The following is a 24856-nucleotide window of genomic DNA, read 5'->3' as shown; positions in this document are numbered from 1 at the left end:
AACCTTATAATTTGAAAGCAAGGAGAACCAGTTCATGCTTTTCATGTGGTCTATCGTGTAATTACTTTTACTGCTGCCACCACTGGGTTATTTTGGGCACTGTTGATTTGGTTTTCTTAAACCAGTACTTTTCACCCCTTCTTGTGCATTAGAAACATTTGTGGAGTTTGAGAAAAGCGTATTTCCTTCACAGTACTTTCCTCCCTAGAGATCCTATCTTGGCAGGTCTAGAGATGTGGTCATCTCAGTACACACCCCAGGTGAGAATGGCTCCTAGTCTGCCTTCAGTTTCCCCCGAAGTTCTTAATTTCTCTCCTCTTCCAATTTTACTTATTTTTTATTTTATTTTATTATGTTTTTTTTTTTTTTGAGATGGAGTCTCGCTCTGTCGCCCAGGCTGGAGTGCAGTGGTGCAATCTCAGCTCACTGCAAGCTCTGCCTCCCGGGTTCATGCCATTCTCCTGCCTCAGCCTCCCGAGTAGCTGGGACTACAAGTACCCGCCACCATGCCCGGCTAATTTTTCATATTTTTAGTAGAGATGGGGTTTCACCGTGTTAGCCCGGATGGTCTTGATCTGCCTGCCTTGGCCTCCCAAAGTGCTGGGATTACAGGCGTGAGCCACCGCGCCCGGTCTATTTATTTTTTATTGATTGAGTGATTGATTGATGGGGTCTTGTCCTGTTGCCCAGGATGGAAGGTAGCAGCAAGACCAGAGCTCACTGCAGCCTCGAATTCCTGGGCTCAAGTATCTTTCCACCTCAGCCTCCTGAGGTAGCTGGGACTATAGGCACGCACCACCACACCCAACTAAAGTAACCTATTTTATTTATTTATGAGACGGAGCCTCCCTGTGTTGGCCAGGCTGGAGTGCAGTGGTGCCATCTCGGCTCACTGCAACCCCCGCCTCCCGAGTTCAAGTGATTCTCCTGCCTCAGCCTTCCAAGTAGCTGGGATTACTGGCACCCACTGCCACACCGAGCTAATTTTCGTATTTTTAGTAGAGACAGGGTTTCACCATGTTGGCCAGGCTGGTCTTGAACTCCTACCTCAAGTGATCCACCCGCTTCGGCCTCCCAAAGTGCTGAATTACAGGTGTGGCCACTGTGCCTGGCAAAGTAACCTATTTTAAAGATGACCCCTTCCCCAAATATTCTAAGTTTCATAGACAGCTGTTACTGCCACTGCCACTGCTGAATATTTTCTCCCTCTCTGGAACTCCTCCTAGGAATGCCTTAGTAACCAGTTCCTGGCCTCCTTTCTCTATTGGGTGAAGCACAGGTTATTTTGGAAATCCTTTTCATTGAACAACTCTTTTCATCTTTTTCTTTTCGTTCTTTTTTTTTTTTTTTTAAACTACCTTTCTCTTTCATTTTCTTATATTGACTTTTCAGGCCGTTAACAAAAGTAGTAACCACTGTAAAAATAGTTGTTACAGTCTTGCCTGTTATTTAAAATCTAGTGTCTACATTCACATCAGTGTCATAAATCTGATAAATTAATACAAATCAGAGATGGCAAATGAGATCCAAGACAGGCACTTCTTATATTGATTGATTGATTTGATTGATTGAGACTGGGTCTTACTTTGTAGCCCAAGCTGAAGTGTAGTGTCATGATCATAGCTCACTGCAGCCTGGAACTTCTGGGCTTAAGCAATCCTCCCATCTTGGCCTCCCAAAGCCCTAGGATTATAGGCATGAGTCACCGCCCCCAGCCTGATTATACATATTTAAAATATTGAGAATAGACCGGGCACGGTGGCTCACTCCTGTAATCCCAGCACTTTGGGAGGCCCAGGTGGGTGGGATCACCTGAGGTGAGGAATTCGAGACTAGCCTGACGAACATGGTGAAACCCCGTCTCTACTAAAAATACAAAAAAATTAGCCAGGCATGGTGGCGCATGCCTGTAATCCCAGCTACTCAAGAGGCTATGGCAGGAGAATCACCTGAACCCAGGAGGTGGAGGTTGCAGTGAGCCAAGATGGCACCACTGCACTCCAGCCTGGGCAACAAAAGAGAAACTCTGCCAGAAAAAAAAAAATTGAGAATAAAAATGTATATATGTTTGTTTATTTTTAGATTTCAAAAGAGAAGAAATAGAAAAAAATACGGCTTTCAGTATTGTTGCTTCTTTATTCCTTATAAACTTTTAAATTTCTTGCCAGACTCATTTTTGTTTTGTCAAGAAATAATACAGGTTGATATTTAGAATACATTTTAAACTCGGGAGGCTGAGGCAGGAGAATGGTGTGAACCCGGGAGGTGGAGCTTGCAGCAAGCCGAGATCATGCCACTGCACTCCATCCTGGGCGTTAGAGTGAGACTCCGTCTCAAAAAAAAAAAAAAAAAAAGAATACATTATAAACTGAAAATAGTGGAGTGTATTTTAGAGATTGTTTGTTTTTAGAATCAAGGTCTCACTATCTTGCCCAAGCTGGTCTCAGACGCCTGGGTTCAAGCATCCTCCTTCCGAGGATTCCAGTCTGCCTTCCAAGGAGCTGGGGTTACAGGTACACACCACCATACCCAGCTAAAGTATATTTTTCATTGTACTAAGGATTCATTATGCTATTTTAGAAAAGTCACCAAGGAACCAAGTATTTTAAGTGGGTTAAGCTTAGAGCATGGCCTGGACCCATTTGCAGAAAATATAAACTTGGGTACAAATTAGGCCTTTGTGAGAGAATTATAACAGTAACAGAATCACAAACACATGTCAGGAGTTTATTGTGTGCCAGGTGCTGTTCCATGCACTCTGTATGTCAAGCATCCTTTCATTGTAGAGGTGACAGGGTCAGGGAGGTCAAGTTACCTAGGCTCAGTGAGTGGTACAGCTGGGTTGGGATTAGGTAGTATAGCTCCTGGAGTCAAATTCTACACACACTTTATTTTACATCATTGCATGTACTTTTCACAACAGTCCTGTGAAGCAGCTGTTTTCTTTTGGTTTTTTGTTTGTTTGTTTTGTTTTGTTTTTTTTTGAGACAGAGTTTTGTTCTTGTTGCCCAGGCTGGAGTGCAATGGCATGATCTTGGCTCACCGCAACCTCCACCTCCCTGGTTCAAGTGATTCCACTGCCTCAGTCTCCCGAGTAGCTGGGATTACGGGCACCCGCCACCACACCCAGCTAATTTTTTTGTATTTTTAGTAGAGACGGGGTTTCTCCATGTTGGTCAGGCTGGTCTGGAACTCCCGACCTCAGGTGATCCACCTGCCTCAGCTTCCCAAAGTGCTGGGATTACAGGTGTGAGCCACCACGCCAGGCCGAAGTAGCTGTTTTCAAAATCTATCTTATAGATAAGTAGGTTAAAACTCTCAAGATTTTGTGGCTTGTTCACTCATCCAGTGAATAAGGGACTGAACTAGCCTTAGAACCTAAATTTATAACATCAAATAGCTTTCTTTGCATAAGTTCCCCTGGAGCCAGTCATTCATAGTACTGTCCATATGGGAAGGATAGCAAAGGAACATATGGAAATTCAGCTTGCATGTGGTAGATACCTAGTAAAATCTGATAAGTTAATTTTGTTAGTACCAAATTCATTTTAACATCAAATTAATTTTTCCTGATGTTGCTCTGATTCTAGGAATCTTGACCACCAGAACCTTGAGTTTGGGAGATGGGAAAATTCTTAGTTTGCCTTTGAAATATTTGATCATAAAAACCACATTATTGGTCAGGCGTAGTGGCTCAAGCCTGTAATCCCAGCACTTTGGGTGACCAAGGCAGGCAGATTGATGAGCTCAGGAATTCAAGACCAGCCTGGGCAACATGGCAAAACCCTGTCTCTACATACAGAAATTAGCCAAATGTGGTGGTGCGCACCTGTAGTCCTAGCTACTTGGGGGGATGAGGCTGGAGGATTGCTTGAGCCCGGGAGGTCGAGGCTGCAGTGAACTATGTTCATGCCACTGCATTCCAGCTTGGGTGACAGAGCAAGACTCCATCTCTAATTAAAAAAAAAAAAAAAAGCACACACATTGTTGCTACTCTTATTTTGCATTTTTAGAAAAATGCTTTGTTGTATTACTCAGCTAAAGCTAAGCAATTTTTTAAAATTTAGTTTTTAATTTTTATTAAATACTGACTACATACAAAAGAATGTTCTGTGTTTAGCATATAAATATGTATATGAGATGAGCACCCTTATACTACCTGCTTCAAGAAGTAGATCTTCAACCATACCTTTAAATCAGTCCCATATTGTGCCCCTCCTCAACCTGATTCCCCTTCTTCATTGCCCACCTACTGGGTAACCACTAACAGGATTTTGTGTTATTATCTTCTTGCTTTGTCCGTATAATTTTACCACATATGGATCCCTCATCAATGTAGTGTAAAGGTTTTTTTTGTCTGTTTTTTGTTTCTTTTGTTTTTGTTTGTTTGTTTGAGACTGAGTCTCGCACTGTCTCCCAGGCTGGAATGCAGTAGTGCGATCTCAGCTCACTGTAACCTCTGCCTCCCAAGTTTAAGCGATTCTGGTACCTCAGCCTCCTGAGTAGCAGGGATTATAGGCGTGCGCCACCACACCCAGCTAATTTTTGTATTTTTGGTAAAGACCAGGTTTCACCATGTTGGCCAGGCCGGTCTTGAACTCCTGACCTCAAATGATCCACCCACCTTGGCCTCCCAAAGTGCTGGAATTACAGGCGTGAGCACCGCGCTCCGCCAATGTAGTGTAAAGTTTAAAATACTGTATAAACGGACTCATGCTATGTGTATTCTCCTATTGGCTTTTGCTTTGCTTCTTTTTTTTTTTTTTTTTTTTTGAGACGGAGTTTCGCTCTTGTTATCCAGGCTGGAGTACAGTGGCGTGATCTCAGCACTGCAGCCTCTGCCTCCTGGATTCAAGTGATTCTCCTGCCTCAGCTTCCAAAGTATCTGGGATTACAGGCGTGCACCACCACACCCAGCTAATCTTTGTATTTTTAGTAGAGACGGGTTTTCACCATGTTGGCCAGGCTGGTCTCGAACTCCTGACTTCAAGTGATCCGCCCGCCTCAGCCTCCCAGAGTGCTGGGATTACAGGTGTGAGCCACCATGCCCAGCCACTTTTGCTTTCTTTTACCTACATTGTGTTCCATGTTGATGTATTTTGCTGTAATTCACCTTCACTGCTATGTCCATTTTCAAGAATATGTAGTACCCCATTATGTGAATATGTCACTCTGTATTTATTCTGTAATTCAGAGACATTCGGATTGCTTTTTGTATTGCAAACATGACTGCTATGAATTGTCCTCTGTGTGTCCTGGCACACTTATGAAGAGTTTCTTAAATATATATACTTAGAATTCTTGTATCACACAGTCTGTTTGCACATCCTCCTTCTTCATTAGAGAAGGCCAAATTATTTTCAGAGCAGGTGTGCTAATTTATATTTCCATCAGTAGTGTGTAAGAGAGCACAAGTAATGTGGCATCCTCATCAAAATTTGATTTTCTGATTTTTTAAAATTTGTGCCATCACAGGAGAATTGCTTGAACCCGGGAGGCGGAGGTTGCAGTGAGCTGAGATTGCGCCACTGCACTCCAGCCTGGCGACAGAGCGAGACTGTGTCTCAAAAAAACAAAAAAATTGTGCTATCAGTTGGTAGATATAAAAGTGATATTTGGCCAGGCATGGTGGCTTCCTCCTGAAATTCCAGCACTTTGGGAGCCTGAGATGGGAAGATCTCTCGAAACCAGGAGTTCAAGACCAGCCTGGGCAACAGAGCAAGACTCTGTATCTACAAAAAGATTTTTTTTTTTTTTTTTTTAATTATCTGGGCATGGTGGCACATAGCTGTGGTCTCAGATAATTGGGAGGCTGAGGATTAAGCCCAGGAGTTTACAGCTGCAGTGAGAGCTGTGATTGCATCACTGCACTCCAGCCAGGGTAACAGCAAGAGCCTCTCTTAAAAAAAAAAAAAAAGGAAAAAAAAAAATTTCATTGTGGTTTTAATGTAACATTTTCCTGATTACTGATGAGGTCATGCATCTTTTCATATTTAGGTTTTTTGTTTCTTCTGTGAAGTACCTATTCATCTTTTGTTTAATTTCTAGTGGATTTTTCTTAGTTATTTTAGGATATCATTATATATCATGGATACTATTATATATGTGGCACATACCTTCTACTTGATGGTGTATCTTCACTCTCTTGATATTGTCTCTCAATGAATAGCAGAGGCTCCTAATTTTAAAGCAGTTGAATTTATCAGTCTTTTTTTTTTTTTTTTTGAGACGGAGTCTCGCTCTGTCACCCAGGCTGGAGTGCGATGGCGCGATCTCGGCTCACTGCAATCTCCGCCTCCCGGGTTCACGCCATTCTCCTGCCTCAGCCTCTCCGAGTAGCTGGGACTACAGGCGCCCGCCACCACGCCCGGCTAATTTTTTGTATTGTTAGTAGAGACGGGGTTTCACTGTGGTCTCGATCTCCTGACCTCGTGATCCGCCCGCCTCGGCCTCCCAAAGTGCTGGGATTACAAGCGTGAGCCACCGCGCCCGGCCAGTCTTTTTTTTTATATGCTTCGCACTTTTTGTGTGTTCTTTTTTTTTTTTTTTTTTTTTTTTTCTTTTTGAGACGGAGTTTCGCTCTGTCACCCAGGCTGGAGTACAGTGGCACGATCTCGACTCACTGCAAGCTCCACCTCCTGGGTTCACGCCATTCTCCTGCCTCAGCCTCCCAAGTAGCTGGGACTACAGGTGCCCACCATCACGCCCGGCTAATTTTTTTTGTATTTTTAGTAGAGACAGGGTTTCACCATGTTATCCAGGATGGTCTCGATCTCCTGACCTCGTGATCCACCCACCTTGGCCTCCTAAAGTGCTGGGATTACAGGCATGAGCCCCCACGCCTGGCCTTTTTTGTGTCTTCTTTAAGAAATTCTTCTCTACCTGGGGTCATAAACATATTTTTCTCTGTTGTCTTCACATGTTTAAAGTAATCTTTAAGCCACCAGCAGTCATGTGTTACAAGGTAGGGATCCAGTTTCATGGTTTTTCTTATGTATAATCACTTGCTGCCTCACCTCTCCTTTCTTTACTGATCTGCATCGTGGACAGAGTCTCCATGTCTAAACACATACTTTGTTCTTCAGAAGTGATTATTCTGGTTCACTTAACAATTGCCATTTGAGAAGCAATTATTTTTATTTTATTTTCAAGTTTTTAAATTTTATTTTTAATGATAGGACACCAAATGATAACCAGAACCTCAAAATACATGGGTGAAAGTCTGAGCTAAATTAATAGAAACACAGGCATGACAGGGAAGACTTTATCACTTAACTCTTTTAGGCCATTCATTAATTACACAGTAAGTAGGGAAAAAAAGGTACGTATCTTAATACACAGCACCTCCATGGCCAGGTGCGGTGGCTCACGCCTGTAATCCCAGCACTTTGGGAGGCCGAGGCAGGCGGATCACGAGGTCAGGAGATTGAGACCATCCTGGTGAACAGGGTGAAACCCCGTCTCTACTAAAAAATACAAAAAAATTAGCTGGGCATGGTGGCGGGCACCTGTAGTCCTAGTTACTCGGGAGGCTGAGGCAGGAGAGTGGTGTGAACCCGGGGGGCGGAGCTTGCAGTGAGCGGACATCGTGCCACTGCACTCCAGCCTGGGTGACAGAGCGAGACTCCGTCTCAAAAAAAAAAAAAAAAAAAAAAACAGCACTTCCATTAGCCCATATTATAGCTGTTTTAATCCCCTTTTCAGGATACATAACAGCTGTGTGCTGGGATGTTATTGTCATAACTATTCCAATGTGTGATGACTGTGAGATATATTATTTTCTCAGAGTTGGGCAATATATAACATTTGAATAAGCCAGACTAACATCTTTCTAGGCTATAGTTCTAATGTAGAGCAATAAAAATAGAACCAAACAAAATATACAAACATGTGGAACCCAAAACACACAGAATTCTTGGATCAAAGAAAAATTACAAACAAAAATTGCAGTATATCTAGAAATTAATGATAATAAGCTGTGTGTCAGAACCTATGTAATACTGCTTTTTGGTGCTCCTGGAAATGTAGCCTTAAACACATTATTAAACAAGAATGACAAGGAATGCATTAAACATTAAACTAATAGTTTAGAAAAGGGAACAAAATAAATCTCAGGAATAAATAATAATGTGAGGCGTTAGTAAAGCTAAAGGCAGAAAACAATGAATTTGAAAACAGTAGAAATGGTAAATCCAAAACTTTGGTGTCCCCCCGCCCCCCCGAAGGAAGTGAGAAGAGAGGCAATGAAATAGATAAGCTACTAGGTGTTGCCAGGAGGAAGGGAGAGAAAACACAGACAAATGAGGGGGAAATACCAGATACTGAAGAATTTAAATTATTATAAAGGAACCTTTTCTACAACTCTGAAAAATGTTAGAATATCCAAAGAAATTGATAATTTTCTAGGAAAACATGACTTACCAAAATTAACTCTAGAAAAGAATCGATACACATCAGTAACAACAGAAGTTGAGAAAGTGGTTAAAATATTGCCAAACCTGGAATTCATGATTGAATTCTTTGAGATCTACTGTGAGTACATACTCTGTCTCTGTTCAGCTGTTCCAGAACTTAAGAAGAGGAACTTCCAAATTCTTTTCCGAAATTCAGAAACATTGCTATTGAAATATATTGGAAACAGGAAAGAAAACTACAGTTCAGTTTCACTTATAATATCCAGTCTAAAATTGGGAATTAAAAATATTAGCATATAGGACTAAATACTGGTACATTTATCTTTGTTTCCCCAAAGATTCACTAAATGATGGTAAAGGAATTAAAAAGGAGGGGAAGAGTCCAGGAATTGAGTACTGAGGCATTCTCAGGAAGAGCCCCAAGAGAGGGAGGAGATACCCAGCGGTCACAGTGGATTCGTTTTTGAGACTTAGAGCATTTGGGGAAGGGGTCGTCTTTAAAATAGGTTACCTACCTAGCACTTGGGAGACCAGACCAGCCTGTGGCAACCAGTGACATCAGTTCCTTTGAGTCCTTCCGGAGATACTCTGTACATTAAGAAGCAAATTTTTTTTTCCTTTTTTACACAAATGCATTTTCTTGAAAATTCCTTCTTATGAACTTTGCCAGCCTCTCTGTCTTGGTTTGTCTGAGAAGGCCTTTGATGTACTCTTCCATTTAGGTGCTGTGGTAATTGAGGCAAAGGGACAGATGAGGGAGTGACTTAGGTGGCCTGGTCTTCTGTCCCATATCTGTGTATCTGGAGAAGGGAGACTGAACACCTTCATTGTGATGGTTTAGATCAGTTTTATGTCTGTAACCCCTGTGTTCTCTTTCACATACTCATTTTACTTTTGTATTGGTTGGTAAAATTCTTTTTTTTTTTTTTTTTTTTTTTTTACTAGAGACTAAAATTCTCTCTCTCTCTCTCTCTCTTTTCTACTTGTCAAAAGGTAAAATTTTCTTTTTCCAACGGTAGTACTTGACAACTCCCAGGTCCTGGCTATTGGGACATGTTTCTTTACTTTTTTGATACCATAGATTTAGTGTCCTTGATATTCCCATTGCCAGGATTCCAAATCTTTGCCTTCAAAGGTGTTTATTCTCCTCTTGTGTACCAGTTCCATAGAGGATGTATAGATGTGAAAATGTGTGGAGGATATAGATTGATCAGTAAGGAGAGAATTCTTTCAATTTATACGTTTCTATGTAATTTGATTTTTTTTCCCAACTAACATCTATTTAAGATTGAAAAGGGAATGTGGAGAAATAAGTTGTATTAAGATAGTAGAAATAGGCCGGGCGGTGGCTCACGCCTGTAATCCCAGCACTTTGGGAGGGCGAGGCAGGCGGATCACGAAGTCAGGAGATCAAGACCATCCTAGTTAACACGGTGAATCCCTGTCTCTACTAAAAATACAAAAATTAGCTGGACGTGATGGCGGGCACCTGTAGTCCCAGCTGCTAGGGAGGCTGAGGCAGGAGAATGGTGTGAACCTGGGAGGCGGAGCTTTCAGTGAGCCGAGATGGCGCCACTATACTCCAGCCTGGGCGACAGAGCGAGACTCCATCTCAAAAAAAAAAAAAAAAAAGATAGTAGAAATAAGATGTTTCTCTTATTTAAATGGCCTTTTACAATTACAAAACTTTTAAAATTTTTCTGGTATAGTCCTTATAGGGACTTTCCTTAAAGTTCACTTTGCCTTTCAGTACATTATTCCTATCCAAATTTAACTATCTTTGGTCATCAGATTCAGAGATTATGAAGTCTCTGGCATTTTTATCTCACTTGTATGCAAATTGTCAACTTCGTAAAAAGCTCTGTGCCAATACCCACCTGTTGCTCTGGACTTTTCTATATCAGCAGCTTATAATTTGTTGATTTTTTTTTAGTTAAATTTCTAAGGTAGCAATGTGGAATCCTGAGATGAGCGTAGGACTTTGGAGTCAGGCAACCCAAAGTGAGAATTCTGGCTCCAGCATGTATTAGCTGAGTCTTTGGATGAGTTTCCTAACCTGTCTCAGTCGTCTTTCTCTGTATATTGGAGATGATCATACTCAGCTGATAGAGTTGTGAAAATTAAGCTTAGATAAGATTGTGGATGTGAAGCATCTGGCTCTGTGCGTCAGACACAGCAGGCACTAGATAACTGTTAGCTTCCTGCTTCCTCCCTGTCCTGCTTGTTTAACTTAGCATAAAGCTTATTTACACATTTGCTGCCTGCCAGTATCTACCTAATACATAATTCCAATAGAGAGGTGAATACATAAAGTTATTTGGGCTAATATCCTGCCGCTACCTCTCTTGGGATTCTTTGGCTGCTCTTTTTGCCTACAGAATTAAATTTGTACTAGTCATCTCTCTATCTGGTCTCATTTACCTGTCCTTTTTGTTTTCACATTGCATCCCTGGTATGACCTCTGCTGTAACTCAGGGGTTCTCACATTTTAATATGGTGTCTGCAGAGTATTAGTTATCCACTGCTGCCTAACAAATTCCTCCAGAACTTAGCAACTTAAAGCCAAATCTTTTGAATTCCTATAATAGTCCATCTTTTTCCTGCTTTTTGGCTCTAATTCACTTTGTTTCATTTCTACTGTACTGTTAGTAGAGACTTAAAAATGATTGCCTTCATTTGACCTGCTCCCCTGTCATCAGAACTGTGACAACTCTGTAACAAGTATTGTGCTGTGGAGGATTTAAAAGCTGTGTGGTCATTAGAATGCTGAGGCTAGCTCAGACCACAGTTGTTGGTAGTTAGTGCTTTCATGCAGGCATTTCTCAAACAAATGCATTTCAGTTGTGTGCCAGGCTTGGTTTCAGGTATACAGTAGTGAAAGGAGATAGGCATGCTCCCTGTGGGTGACACAAGGATAACAAACAGGTGCACAAAAATGTGTCTTCATAGCTTGAAAGACATCCCAGGAAAGAAGTGAACAGATGGGCTATGATGTAAAACAAGGAGACCTACTTAGATATATTTTCAGAGAATCTGCCTGAGACTTAAAGGATGAAAAGGGAGAAGACATTTAAAGGAATTTAGTATGTTCTGTGGCCAGGCGCGGTGGCTCACATCTGTAATCCCAGCACTTTGGAGGCCAAGGCAGACAGATCACCTGAGGTCAGGTGCTCGAGACCAGCCTGGCCAACATGTCAAAACTCCATCTCTGCTAAAAATACAAAAATTAGCCAGGCATGGTGGGACCTACAATCCTAGCTACTCTGGAGGCTGAGCCAGAAGAATCCCTTGAACCTGGGAGGCGGAGGTTGCAGTGAGCCGATATTGTGCCACTGCATTCTAGCCTTGGCATCAGAGTAAGACTCCGTCTCAAAAATAAACAAACAAATAAACTTAGTATGTTCTAGTAACTAAAAGGAGTTGGGGTGACTAGAACATACCTTTGAGGGGTATGCAGAAGTTGCAGGATGCAGGGATGCTATGGCCATGGTCAGGGTTTCATTCTCAGTGCTGTATCCTGAGCTATATTGATATGGCATCCGAAGTGGAGATTGTTGTCTTTTTTTTTTTTTTTTTTTGAGATGGAGTCTTGCTGTGTCACCCAGGCTGGAGTGCAGTGGCACGATCTCAGCTCACTGCAACCTCCAGGAGGTGTTCTAATTTAGCAGTTGGGAAGTAATTGGGAGATTTGAATTCTAGCTACCAATTCAACTATAATGGATTGGAAAACAAGATTTCTGTGTTAGTTTAACAGAGGAGAGCTAAAAAAGAACTCAGGCCTGAATGGTTGTCAGGAATTTATTTGGGTGACTATCTTCTCATCTCAGAACATAAAATGTAGGAATTACCACAGTAGCAAAGGGAGATGTTTATGTTGGAGATAAAAGTGCTCCTCCCTTCAAAAATGAGGCAGTATTTTAGATAGGAAAGGTTATTTATCTGATTACATGTTTTAAAATTCTGAGCGTAAGGTTATATGTCAAATGCTGTCCATGGGCTGGGCACGGTGGCCCACACCTGTGATCCTAGCACTTTGGAAGGCTGAGGGGGAGGATTGATTGAGCCCAGGAGGTCAAGGCTACAGTGAACTATGATCACACCACTGCACTCCAACCTGGGCAGCAGAGCGAGACCCTGTCTCAAAAAATAAAAATAAAAATAAATTAACAAAAAAATCTGGTCCATGTCCATCTCCTCTTAGCTGCTAATTCAATTTTAGATTAGACACAGTGGACAAGGACAAGTATGGTGAGAGTCCTGTGATTTCTCACCAGCTTCCTTTCCACATAGGCCGCTGCTTCTCCTCTTCCAAGGTTTTTCCCAGCTTTTGCCTCCTGGAGGTTGTATCCTGGGTGTTAGGAGACTAGGTTCCGGACACATTCCCCACAGAAGGATAGCAGGACCTTAGAAGATCTTTTTCTTTCTTTTCCTGGTTTCCTCTTGTTTGCAAGAGGGTTGAATAGGATGGTCTCTAAAATCCTGTTGTTTTTCTGGGTTATATTAACCCAGGCCATAATGATAAGAACCTGCTCTGAATTCACAACATGTATTTATACAACAGCAATTTAATATTTCTCCTTATTCTGTGGAATGGCTAGGAAGCTCTGCTGGTCTTGGTTGGACGGTTTTTTGTTTGTTTTTTTGAGACAGGGTCTCGCTTTGTCGCCCAGGCTGGAGTGTAGTGGCACCATCAGCTGTCTGCAACCTCCACTTCCCAGGCTCAAGTGATTTTCTTGCTCAGCCTCCCGAGTAGCTGGGACTACAGACACATGCTACTGCGCCCAGCTAATTTCTGTATTTTTAGTAGAGTCGGGGTTTCACCATGTTGCCCAGGCTGGTCTTGAACTCCTGAGCTCAAGTGATCCACCCACCTTGGTCTCCCAAAGTGCTGGGATTATAGGCGTGAGCCACCGCGCTCGGCTGGTTTTTCTTAAGGTCTCACCTGGGTTCACTTGTGTGGCTGAATTCAGCTGGTGGTTTGGCAGGGGCTGGATGCAGTTACAACAGAGGGTCTGTCTCTTTAAATAACTACCCTTCATCCCCAAAGAGGCCAGACCAGCTCCTCCACAGTGCTCCAAGAGAGCAAGCCATGATGCCCAAGAATTTTATCCAGCCTCTGCTTGCTTCAGTTTGCTAAGGTCCCATTGGCCAAAGCAGATTACGTGGCCAGGTCTAATGTCAGTATGAAAGGGGCACTCTAGGCCGGGTGCGGTGGCTCACGCTTGTAATCCCAGCACTTTGGGAGGCCGAGGCGGGCGGATCACGAGGTCAGGAGATCGAGACCACGGTGAAACCCCGTCTCTACTAAAAATACAAAAAAATTAGCAGGGCCTGGTGGCGGGCGCCTGTAGTCCCAGCTACTCGGAGAGGCTGAGGCAGGAGAATGGCGTGAACCCGGGAGGCGGAGCTTGCAGTGAGCCGAGATTGCGCCACTGCACTCCAGCCTGGGCGACAGAGTGAGACTCCGTCTCAAAAAAAAAAAAAAAAAAAAAAGAAAGGGGCACTCTACAAAAGCATGAACACGTAAGGCATGACTCATGAGGGTCACTAATGTAATAGTCACCACAACCTCCACGCTAAGTTACCTGTATTCTCCAGTGAGGATTTCTCAAGGTGGTTCTGTTTATAGTCTTCTAATAGAATTATTTGGAATTATCAGTTTAATATGCTCATGATGTATTTCACTGGAACCATACAGGTTTTGATTCGCAGAGTTGGGAGCCCTGGGTAGATACTGAATCAGACTAAGTTTAATCACAGAAATTATTCCTACGTAAGTCTGATCTTATGTTTTCAAGATAGCATTGTAAAATTCAGAGTATGTTACCATCCCCCTTTGAGACCTCTGCTGTTTTTAATAAATGGAAGCATTTGGGAATACTATTTGGTAATAGTTTATTAAAACTACCTCAGAGATATTCTGGACTTTCATATTAGTCTTAGATATGGAATAATAAGCATTAGCAATGAATCTGTTATCTACGAGAAAAATTTAAATTTATATTACAACAGTGGAATATAATGTTTAATAACTTGTGTTGGGGGGATTATGTGTTTTTTTTTTTTTTTTTAGCTCTTCAGAGAAGTAAGAATAATGAAGATTTTAAATCATCCCAATATAGGTACTTTCTGCTTTTTTAAATACTTTTGGGTCTAAATACATTCTTGAAATTATGTCATAAAGCTAAACACGTATTCTAGAAATGGTAGAGTACACTTCTAGTAAAATATATATACAAGTTGTTGATCATTTGTATTAGCTTTTTGAAATTACTGAAGACAGGTTAAAAGCTTAGGTATTAAACGTTGAATTTAAAGCTTTAATCTGGTAGAAACATCTGTAATCTGATTATAATTTTCTAATTTTTAAGTATATTAGAAAATATAATTGTATTGCATGAGTAGATAGAAGGGAATTATAGGAAGTCAGAATTAATATTTTCAAAGGGGCTGGGCACAGTGGCTCATGCCTGTAATCCCAGCACTTTGGGAAGCCAAGGCAGGAGGTTTGCTGGAGGTCAGGAGCTCAAGACCAGCCTAAGCAACAGAGCGAGACTCCGTCTCTACCAAAAAAAAAAATAATAATAATAATAAACTTAAAAATTTCTAAAATGGGGCCGGGCGCGGTGGCTCACGCTTGTAATCCCAGCACTTTGGGAGGCCGAGGCGGGCGGATCACGAGGTCAGGAGATCGAGACCACAGTGAAACCCCGTCTCTACTAAAAATACAAAAAAAAAAAATTAGCCGGGCGTGGTGGCGGGCGCCTGTAGTCCCAGCTACTCGGAGAGGCTGAGGCAGGAGAATGGCGTGAACCCGGGAGGCGGAGCTTGCAGTGAGCCGAGATTGCACCACTGCACTCCAGCCTGGGCGACAGAGCAAGACTCTGTCTCAAAAAAAAAAAAAAAAAAAAAATTTCTAAAATGGATATTTCAGAGGTCCAATACTTTTTGCTGTGTGTCCTAAGAAAATACTTATTTAAAAGATGGAATACTTGCTATCTAATGAAATTGTGATAGGAATTATTTTATAAATCAAAGATTTGTTTTCTGTTTCTTCTGTGTGCACAACTCTGTGCCAGGTGCTAGTAGGTGTGTTTAAAGATGAGGAAGGGACATGGTCCTCCCTTACAGTAACTGTAGGAACAAGAAGAGAATAAGCAAATGACTTAATACGGACCCAGTGAAAACTTTTGATCCCATATGCATTGTAATAGGGCTTTTAAAAAATTACATAACTGCTTTTTTGTATAGTGATAGCTCATACAATCTAAAAATAATATTTCAAGAATGAAATCACTCTTAAGACAGCCCATAATCAGTTTACTGTCAACACCAGTTTTAGGAAATGAAAGGGTTGATGTTTAGTATCAAGGGTAGCCTATCAAGAATGCATCAGGCACAAGAATAGAAGAGTAACAGAACCACCACAGGAAGAAAGAAGCTTTTACAGAGAGTTGTTTTTTTAACAAAAGGCATGTGCCCTATTGCATCAGTCTGAGCCACCATTACTTTAAAGGTGTTCTTGTTTCCTTGTTTCATATACTACTGAGAGAAATGCTAGCAAGCCTTCATCCTGATATCAGGGATATTAATTAAAATGTGAAGAAAAATTTAGAATCAATAAGTATGGTTGAAGAAAAAACCACTGAACAACTTCATAGTTGGATTTAAAAAAAAAAAGAAAAAACTCACAAGGAATATAATAGTGGGAAGAAAATCTTGTTTCCTTGATTTTCATTTCAATCCTTTGGGGCTAGCTAGCCAACTCTGGATTTCAAATTCCAACTTTTCACACCCGTCCTCCCACCCCCTACAAAAAAACTTTATCACTATTGCCTAGAACTAGCTAACATAAACATATTTATTTTGTCTTTTAATTACTTAAATTGTGACCTGATTAGAGTTTTGTACTTACAACTTGACATATCTTTGATAATAAATTGAAATTTTAAAAAATTCCTATTGCATTAACATAGTTTTCCCAGAAGACCCAAATTTTCACTGGAAGATTAGAAGGGTTTTATTTTTATGCAGCTTACCAACACATGTGCCTTAATTTTCTGAAGTGGCTTTTCTTCACAGTCATAACATATCAGAGTCTGGGGAATGGTATGATAGCTTTATTCATCAGTTCATCAAACATTTACTGACCGCTATGTTAGGCATTTTGTTTGGCCTGATACTCTATTAAAGCCTCAGAAAATTGCCTGAAATATAAAACACTAGCATATCCCCCAGTTTTGGGTAAACTTAAAGTAAATATTAACAAAATAAAGTAGATATGCACAGTGGTGATTTGATAGCTTCAGAGATTTACTCCAGTTTCATTTTTTAAATATGTGTGTGTGTGTGTATTCTTTTTTTTTTTTTTTGAGACAGGGTCTAGCTCTGTTGTCCAGGCTGGAGTGCAGTGGCATGATCTTGGGTCACTGCAACCTCCACCACACTGGCTCAGGCCATTCTCCCACCTCAGCCTCCTGAGTAGCTGGGACTACAGGCGCATGCCACCACACCCAGCTAATTTTTGGCATTTTTTTGTAGAGAGGGGATTTTGCCATGTTGCCCAGGCTGGTGTCCAACTCCTCAGCAGAAGCGATCCACCCGCCTCAGCCTCCCAAAGTGCTGGGATTACAGGCATGACCCACCATACTCAGCCAAAAATGTATATATTTCTAATAAGATTTTATGAATTAGCAATAATAGAAATAGTTCCATCTGTAACAAAAGACTGCTGTAGGAAAATCACCCTGACCTACTGAAAATGATTCTTATAAAAAAGATTCGCCCCCCAATTAATTGTAGTATAATCCCTCTACTTCTTTCCATCTTTGGCATCAGAAAAGTAACAAAGGAACCTTGTTCTTTGAAAGTTGTCATAAGTTTCCCAAGCAATAAAGGTCTCAAATAGAATTACATCCTTAAAGCCATAATCATAAGCAGCTAGATTTGCATTTGTTGGAGTAGAGTAGAACTGAGCAGTTGCTGCAGGCTGACCACTTTTCCTGGGGTGCTGGGAGGGCAGCTAGCCAACACAGACATGCTGAAGGACAGTGAGGATGACAGAGGAAATGAGCTCCGGTACACCTTGCTGGACTGCTGAGCACATACGGAAGTCACACTGAACACGCAGAAATAATCTTTATTTTTATGGAATGCCATGCTTTCATAGACTCTTTTCTGTTGTTGTGGTATTTCATAACATTCCCCAAAAGCATTTGTTAGAGGGCCAGCTATTAAAATCTTTAACAGGGAAAAGGTTGCTTTTCATAGTTACAGTTTATATGTGCATGGTTTGTGCATACAGACATTTGTCTCTTTTTTCTTCTGTATCCTCTCCTCTCCCCCAGTGAAGTTATTCGAAGTCATTGAAACTGAAAAAACACTCTACCTAATCATGGAATATGCAAGTGGAGGTAAGAACATTTTTATGTATATTGGGTTTTTTTTCTTTCTCCCTTTTAAAAAAATACACAACCATACTGCCCATATGGGTCATCATTAAGGTCTCATTTAACATCCAGAGCCATAATACACTAGGATGAGAGTCAGAAAAGCTGACTCTTAGCACTTCTAGGGCTTGCCATGAAGTGTTTCACTATTAGCATTGTTAATTGATAATATCTAAATACCTGGATATTTTTTGTGGTAAAACATGCATCACTTAAAATTATCATTATAATCATTTTTAGGTACACAGTTCAGTGGCATTAGCACATTCACATTGCCCTCACCACCACCCATGTCCAGAATGTTTTCATTTTCCAGCACGAAACTCTATACCCATTAAACACTAACTCTCCATTTCTCCTTCTCTCAGTCCTTGGCAACCATTCTCCTTTCTGTCTCTATGAATTTGACTACTCTTGGAACCTCATACAAGTGGAATTATACAGGATTTGTCTTTTTGTGTCAGGCTGATTGATGCAGCATAGTGTCCTCAAGATTCATCCATGCTGTAGCATGTGTCAGAATTTCGTTCCTTTTTAAGGCCGAATAATACTCCATTGTGTGTGGGACACACTCTCCACATTTTGTTTATCTTGAGTATGTGGCTATTTAAACATATGAATGCTTAGTCTGTTTGAAACAAATGTGTGCTCTGGTTTAGATGCTTTTCTTTACCAGATTTTAATGTCGCTGGTGTCTGTCTTCCCCAAGGCCAGAAATGATGGTTACAGTACACATCACTAGAGTTTCCTTAAAATAAAGATTAATGACTAGTAACTATTTGCCTACGGTTTTGTAAAAATGTAAACATTTTCTGAAACGCATGTTTATAGCTGCTGTCTTTTATAATGATTTGTATTTTATGGTTGAGATTGGGCTGGGTTTGTAGTTTGCGACCACATGTGAGTTTCATTGTCTGTGAAGAGCAGAAGCTTTCTTGTTCATCTTTTTGTGTCCCCTGCCTCTAGCACACTGCCTGGGCACACAGCAGATACTCAACAGATAAGAATTAGACTGCATTTATGAATTATAAACTACTGGGTACATATTCTGTTAAACTCTATAGTAATTTTATCATTAGCACTTTGATCCATGTTATAAAACCTGAAGATAGAAAGTTGGATTATAGTCTCATTTGAGTGAGTTTACCATTGAAAATAAAAAGATTGTAAACCTGTTGTGGAAAACAATGAGTTGTAGTAAGCATACCTCTGACACCACTTTTTTATACTCCTAATTCATTATTAGTTGTGTATTTTATACTTTTATATATGTCTAGTTTGGGAATTTCATTGGGATTTTCAAAACTTCAGGGGTAGTAGAAAGAGGGGAAGGTTAATTTCAGGACCAAAAAGCTTTATGGAGTTCTAATACTGTCTATGGGCAAACAACACAGAGTAATGTTCATAGCCCTCTCGCTGTACAGCCTCTATAGTGTACAAGGTGCTTTCTCTTACCAGATCTCCTTTGACCTTCACAGCGACTCCATGCTGTGGCCAGACAGTGAGTGATGGGCTTTTTACCCCTGAGGAAATGGAGGCTGGGAAGTCTCACTGTGGGCACTCTGGGCCTGGACCCCCAGTGCTCTGACAGCAGATAGCCTTTCTAGTTTGTTGGTCTGTCACGGCTTTCTGTTCCCATCTATTTTAGCTACCCAGGTCACAGAGATTACTCATATAGGGGCAAGACAAAAACATCTGAGAATCATCCAAATTTAGTAGAAAGAGGATGAGCTCTGGAAAAGACAGACATGGAGTGAATCCAGCCAGTGGCCCTCATTGGCCATGTGACCTGGCAAGTAACATGTGCTGAGCTGAGCTTCACAGTGAGCATAGGAACCCCCTCTGAGGGCTCAGTGCACTTGGCAACGTTGTAACAGCATTGAATCATTTAATCCAAGGTGGTGGTTCTGTATTACCTTAGGTTTTTTTGTTTGTTTGTTTTGTTTTTTGAGACAGGGTCTCACTGTTGCCCAGGCTGGAGTGCAGTGGCGCCATCTCGGCTCACCGCAACCTCTGCTTCCTGGGTTCAAGCGATTCTCCTGCTTCAGCTTCCTGAGTAGTTGGGACTACAGGCGCACACCACACCTGGCTAATTTTTGTAATTTTGGTAGAAACAAGGTGTTGCCACATTGGCCAGGCTGGTCTTGAATTCCTGACCTCAAGTGATCCACCCGCCTTGGCCTCCCAAATTGCTGGGATTATAGGTGTGAGCCACAGCACCTGGCCTCTTTAACAGTGTTTTGTTGAGTTTATTAAAACAATTTCCAGAACGTATGTTTTATTGTTGATGTGTTTGCCATAATGAAAAGTTTTATTAAATTGGCCACCCAGTCCACCATTGCATCTCCCCCACCCCCCAGCCTGCTGCCTTTTGATTTGGTAGACTCATAGAATTTTAGAATTGAAAATAATCTTAGAAATTTTAGGGCAACTGTCTAATTTTTACAGATGAAACTAAAGCTCAGAAAGTTTGTTCTATGCCAAGGGGTCCATAGCTAGTTAGTTTCAGGACCTGAACTAGAACTAAGGGCTTTCTGAACTGGACTGTCAGTGTCCTTCCATCCAGCCACCTGTTCCTGCCCAGGCAGGAGAGCCACTCTTTGCTTCTTGCTTCTTTTATCTCTAATAAATAGCCTTAGTATTTTTCAGTTCAGCTGCTTAACCTGAATGTTAATACATTTTTAATAAGGAAAAAAAGATCTGGATTGAATTCCTGGTATAAAAGTTGAACTCCTGAATTATAATTTAGTAATTATGAGTTGACATATGGTTCCACAAATCTCTTAAGAGGTTTATATTGAATTCAAATTTAGAAAAAAAAATCTTGTCAAAATTATATTGACAGACTTGGATTTTATCTGTGTTACTCTGCAACAGCTGGTGGGCTTAATCTTTTTTTTAAGTAAAAATTCTTCTGTATGATATTCACTCATGTTTAGTTGTTTTTGCTTATTAACTACTTGTTTTGACGTTGTGTGCTTTTCTGCAAATAGAAAGGTCATTCGCACAGAAAATGCTGACACTTTACCGAGCTGACATTTAACTTCATAACTCATCATAGTTGAGTGAATTGTGTCGTGTAAACTTGACAGTATGTAATGCCTTTTAAAAGATCATTATGCAGGCTGGGCATGGTGGCTCACGCCTCTAATCCCAGCACTTTGGAGGCCAAGATGGGTGGATCACTTGAGGCCAGGAGTTCGAGACCAGCCTGGCCAATGTGGTGAAACCCCCATCTCTACCAAAAATACAAAAATTAGCTGGGTGTGGTGACGCACGCCTGTAATCCCAGCTACTCAGGAGGCTGAGGCACGAGAATTGCTTGAACGTGGGAGGCAGAGGTTGCAGTGAGCCAAGATCGGGCCACTGCACTCCAGCCTGGGCAACAGCACAACTCTCTCTCTCTCTCAAAAAAAAAAAAAAATAAAAAAGATCATTATGCAATCAAGTAATAACATGAAAATATTTATGCCCATTCATTATGTAAAATTTATTATTTCAGAGTTAGGGTTAATAAGAGTTTCAAAGTCAGATAATTGTGTAATTCATGATGACTTTCAAGTATCAAAATATTTTAGTTTAATATTTTCACTAAGCTGATGGAGGTATTCCTTATTTCTATGAAGTAAAGATGTTTCTTTCCTGAAAACACCTTATATCTAATTTTCTAAATTAGTATTCTTTTCTATTGATTTCAGAGGTGGTGATTCTTTATTCTACATTGATAAGCAGTTGACAGTGCTAATAATATATTCCTTGAAGTGTGACCTTTCTTCCCCAAAGAATTAATGTTGTGTAAACTGCCACCTAGGGGTGCATCAGCTAGTTCTGTTGTTTTCACCGCCATTGTATCCTGAGCTCCCACTTCTCACCACCATTGTGCTTCCCACTTAGTCCCCGTCACTTTCATGATTGGTTTGATTATTGTGCTGATCTCCCTCTTGGTCTTCCTGTCCCTTCCCGTCATTGGAAACCTCTTCCCTGCTAGCAGCCAGTGATCCTTTTAAGAGGTCAGTCTTTTTTCGTGTCTGCTTCTTGTCTCACTTATAGTAGAGCCAGAGTCCTCACCATGGCCTGCAGGACTCTTCCTAGCCTCATGAACTACCCTCTTCCCCTCATTCACACTTCTCCAGCTCTGTGGCCTTCTTGCTGTTTCTCTTAATTACTGTAGAATCTTACCCCAAATAACTACATTGTCCATACCCTCAAGTAGTCAGCAAAACACAAGGGTGTGCACACACAGACTCACTTGTCTCTTTCTCCTACTTTTTCTCCACAGCACTTACTGTCCTCTAATACACTATATGTTTATTCATTTATTGCACCCTCCCCCAACTAGAATGTAAACTCTATGAGGAAAAGGATCTTATGTTCACTGCTGCATTTCCCCAGAGCCGACCTAGAACAGTGCCTTGCAGTTAGTAGACATTCAGTAAATATTTGTTGAATGAATGAATATACTCAGGAAATGCTTTGTTGTCATAATCCCGCAGTGAGGGTGGCCTCTTCTAACACAAATAACTTCATCCATTTTAATTTTCTGTTCTAATTGCTTAGTTTTTATTAAAGCCTATTGAAAACGCTCTTTAAAATAAGAGTTATATAAGTTAAGTATAGGGAATTTAATTTTAAGGCTTTTCTCCAGCTTAAAGATTTTGTTGGTGAATTTAAATGCCTGTAGTTAAACTTAAAGCCAGCTTAGTTCAAATTCCACATATTTCTGGCTAACTTTATATTTATATTTAAAAATCAGAGGATTGCTAAAAGTGAAACATCATCACTTTATGGGAAAATTAATGCTCAGAAGTAGGATTTCTACTTACTTTTATTTCTCTCACCTATAGGTGAAGTATTTGACTATTTGGTTGCACATGGCAGGATGAAGGAAAAAGAAGCAAGATCTAAATTTAGACAGGTATGAATTAATCTGTCTTTACTTTGTTAATTTGATAATTTATCTCACTTAAACCCTGAAGCAAACAAGTGTTTGCCTCCATAAATGCTTATAAGGCCTGTTGGGTGGCTGGGGTTGGCCATTCAATTCAACAAAAATTTATGAAGTACTTTTCATACCTAAGGCACTGTGCTGGAGGCAGCCATGGTTCTATTCCTAGCTTTGTAATGAGAGCATTAGTCTTAACACTTAACCTTCCCTTTTTACAATTGAGCCTTAAAAATCTAGAGCCTTTCAAAAACACCTGTGATTACATTAATTAAAACCATTTCAGAGTTTTTAGCAAGCAGAATGTCAGAACCCCAAGGTTCATTATTAGCTTTGTCTGACATAAACCAAGACCAAGTGTAACTTAAACTGTTAATTAGTAACTTTACTTCTTGCTTTGTTTTTACTCTGCTTTTTAAAGAGACTTGGGTTTTAATAAGCAGGTTTTAAGCAAACAGGTTACTTAACTCTCCTGTCTTTATTAATAATAATTACTGTTGTCGATTGACCATGCCACACACTGAGATAAGTACTTTACCAACATTAATGTAAATCTTACAGCCGCCTTGTGAGTTAAGGACTGTTATACCCATTTGCTAAAAAATAAGACAACTGAGACATGGGAAGATTAAATAACTTGCCCAGAATTGCTTTTCTTTTTTTCTTTTTCCCCCTTATTGTGGAGAACGGGGTCTCGCTGTATTGCCCAGGCAGGTCCCAGAATTGCCTTTCATTAGGAGACCTGCCATAGACTCAGAGTCCCAAACCCTCCGACCCCAAAACTCAGATTTGCAATCATTATATTGTGCTATTATTTAGACTGAGAATCAGCAAACTTCTGTAAAGGGCCAGATAGTGAAAATTTTAGGCTTTGTGGGCCACACTGTCTCTGTCGCAACTATTTAACTCTCATGTTGTAGCTTAGAAGCAGTCGTAGGCTGGGTGCGGTGGCTCATGCCTGTAATCCCAGCACTTTGGGAGGCCGAGGTGGGCGGATCACCTGAGGTCAGGAATTCAAGACCAGCCTGGTCAACATGGTGAAACCCTGTCTCTACAAAAACACAAAAATTAGCCGGACATGATGGCAGGTGCCTGTAATCCCAGCTACTGGGGAGGCTGAGGCAGGAGAATCGCTTGAACCTGGGAGGTGGAAGTTGTAGTGAGCCTAGATCGCACCATTGCACTTCAGCCTGGGTGACAGAGTGAGACTCCATCTCAGAAAAAAAAAAAGAAGCAGCTGTAGACAATACCAAATGAATGAACGTGACTGTGTTCCAACAAAACTTTATTTACAAAAACGGGGATGGGCCGGATGTAGCCAGAGGCCATAATTTGCCAACCCCTGATTTAGATGAAGGAAAGGAGCAGTGCTTCGCTGCTTTTAAATTAACTCTGTATTCTCACAAGGCCTACATTGAAATGGAATTATAGCCTCATTTTTCTTAGAACCTTTATACTTTGTTTTATTCATATACAAGGTTGTCAAGCTGGACTATTAAAGTTCAAGTCTCCTTTGATTTGCTTAGTCTGATGTTTACATTTGTAAGTGATAGGACTTAAGTTTCTTATAAATGTTGCTTGTATTTTGCTGTTGCTTAAATACTAATGATACTTTGAATTCAAATCTAGTAAAACCAAAGTAAAAATCCACTTTGGCTATCATTTAACTTCTCTGATCCTGTTTTTAAAGCTATAAAAAAAAAAATTATACGTGATGAATTCCATAGTTCTTTGCAATTCTAATATAATTTGATTGTATGGTCTGTTAAAGGAAATTCAGATTTTTATTAGAAAAAAAGTGTTTGGCTCTTTCCATAACTGTACTCTTAATTTTTATAAATTGGCCACCTAAAAGGTAAAATTTTTTGCTTCATGCAGTTTACATTCCTTCCTACTCAGATGAATCTGACTTGCAAATGTGTGTGAAGGTGGCTTATTTACTATGAGGAAGGGGCTGGTGTCACCCAGCAAGAGCTTACTGACCTAAATCTTGAGGAAATTACTCCAATTTTTATTGTAAATTCCCTGCAGAAATTCTGAAGCCTTTATTT

The 24856-nt window shown here is 40.7% G+C and overlaps 1 protein-coding gene across 29 annotated transcripts in view; it reads left to right on the top strand.

Annotated features, from left to right (window-relative positions):
• Positions 1 to 24856, top strand: part of MARK3 (microtubule affinity regulating kinase 3) — a 120447-nt gene that overhangs the window by 49869 nt on the left and 45722 nt on the right. For 17 of the 29 annotated variants that reach the window (XM_055288020.2, XM_055288018.2, XM_063643842.1 and 14 more), the window contains 3 exons: positions 14488 to 14536; positions 17762 to 17827; positions 22708 to 22778. The exons of 5 other annotated variants lie outside the window; for them this stretch is intronic. In XM_055288020.2, coding sequence (XP_055143995.1) covers positions 14488 to 14536; positions 17762 to 17827; positions 22708 to 22778 — 186 coding nt within the window. The remainder of the gene's footprint in view (positions 1 to 14487; positions 14537 to 17761; positions 17828 to 22707; positions 22779 to 24856) is intronic. 7 more of the 29 variants (XM_063643837.1, XM_063643835.1, XM_063643834.1 and 4 more) reach the window with 5 other exon arrangements.

This window comes from Symphalangus syndactylus, chromosome 8, assembly GCF_028878055.3.
Source record: "Symphalangus syndactylus isolate Jambi chromosome 8, NHGRI_mSymSyn1-v2.1_pri, whole genome shotgun sequence".
Classification (NCBI taxonomy): Eukaryota; Metazoa; Chordata; class Mammalia; order Primates; family Hylobatidae; genus Symphalangus; species Symphalangus syndactylus.
Note: the sequence above shows the minus strand (reverse complement) of the source record. Positions and strands in the feature narration are given on the sequence as shown.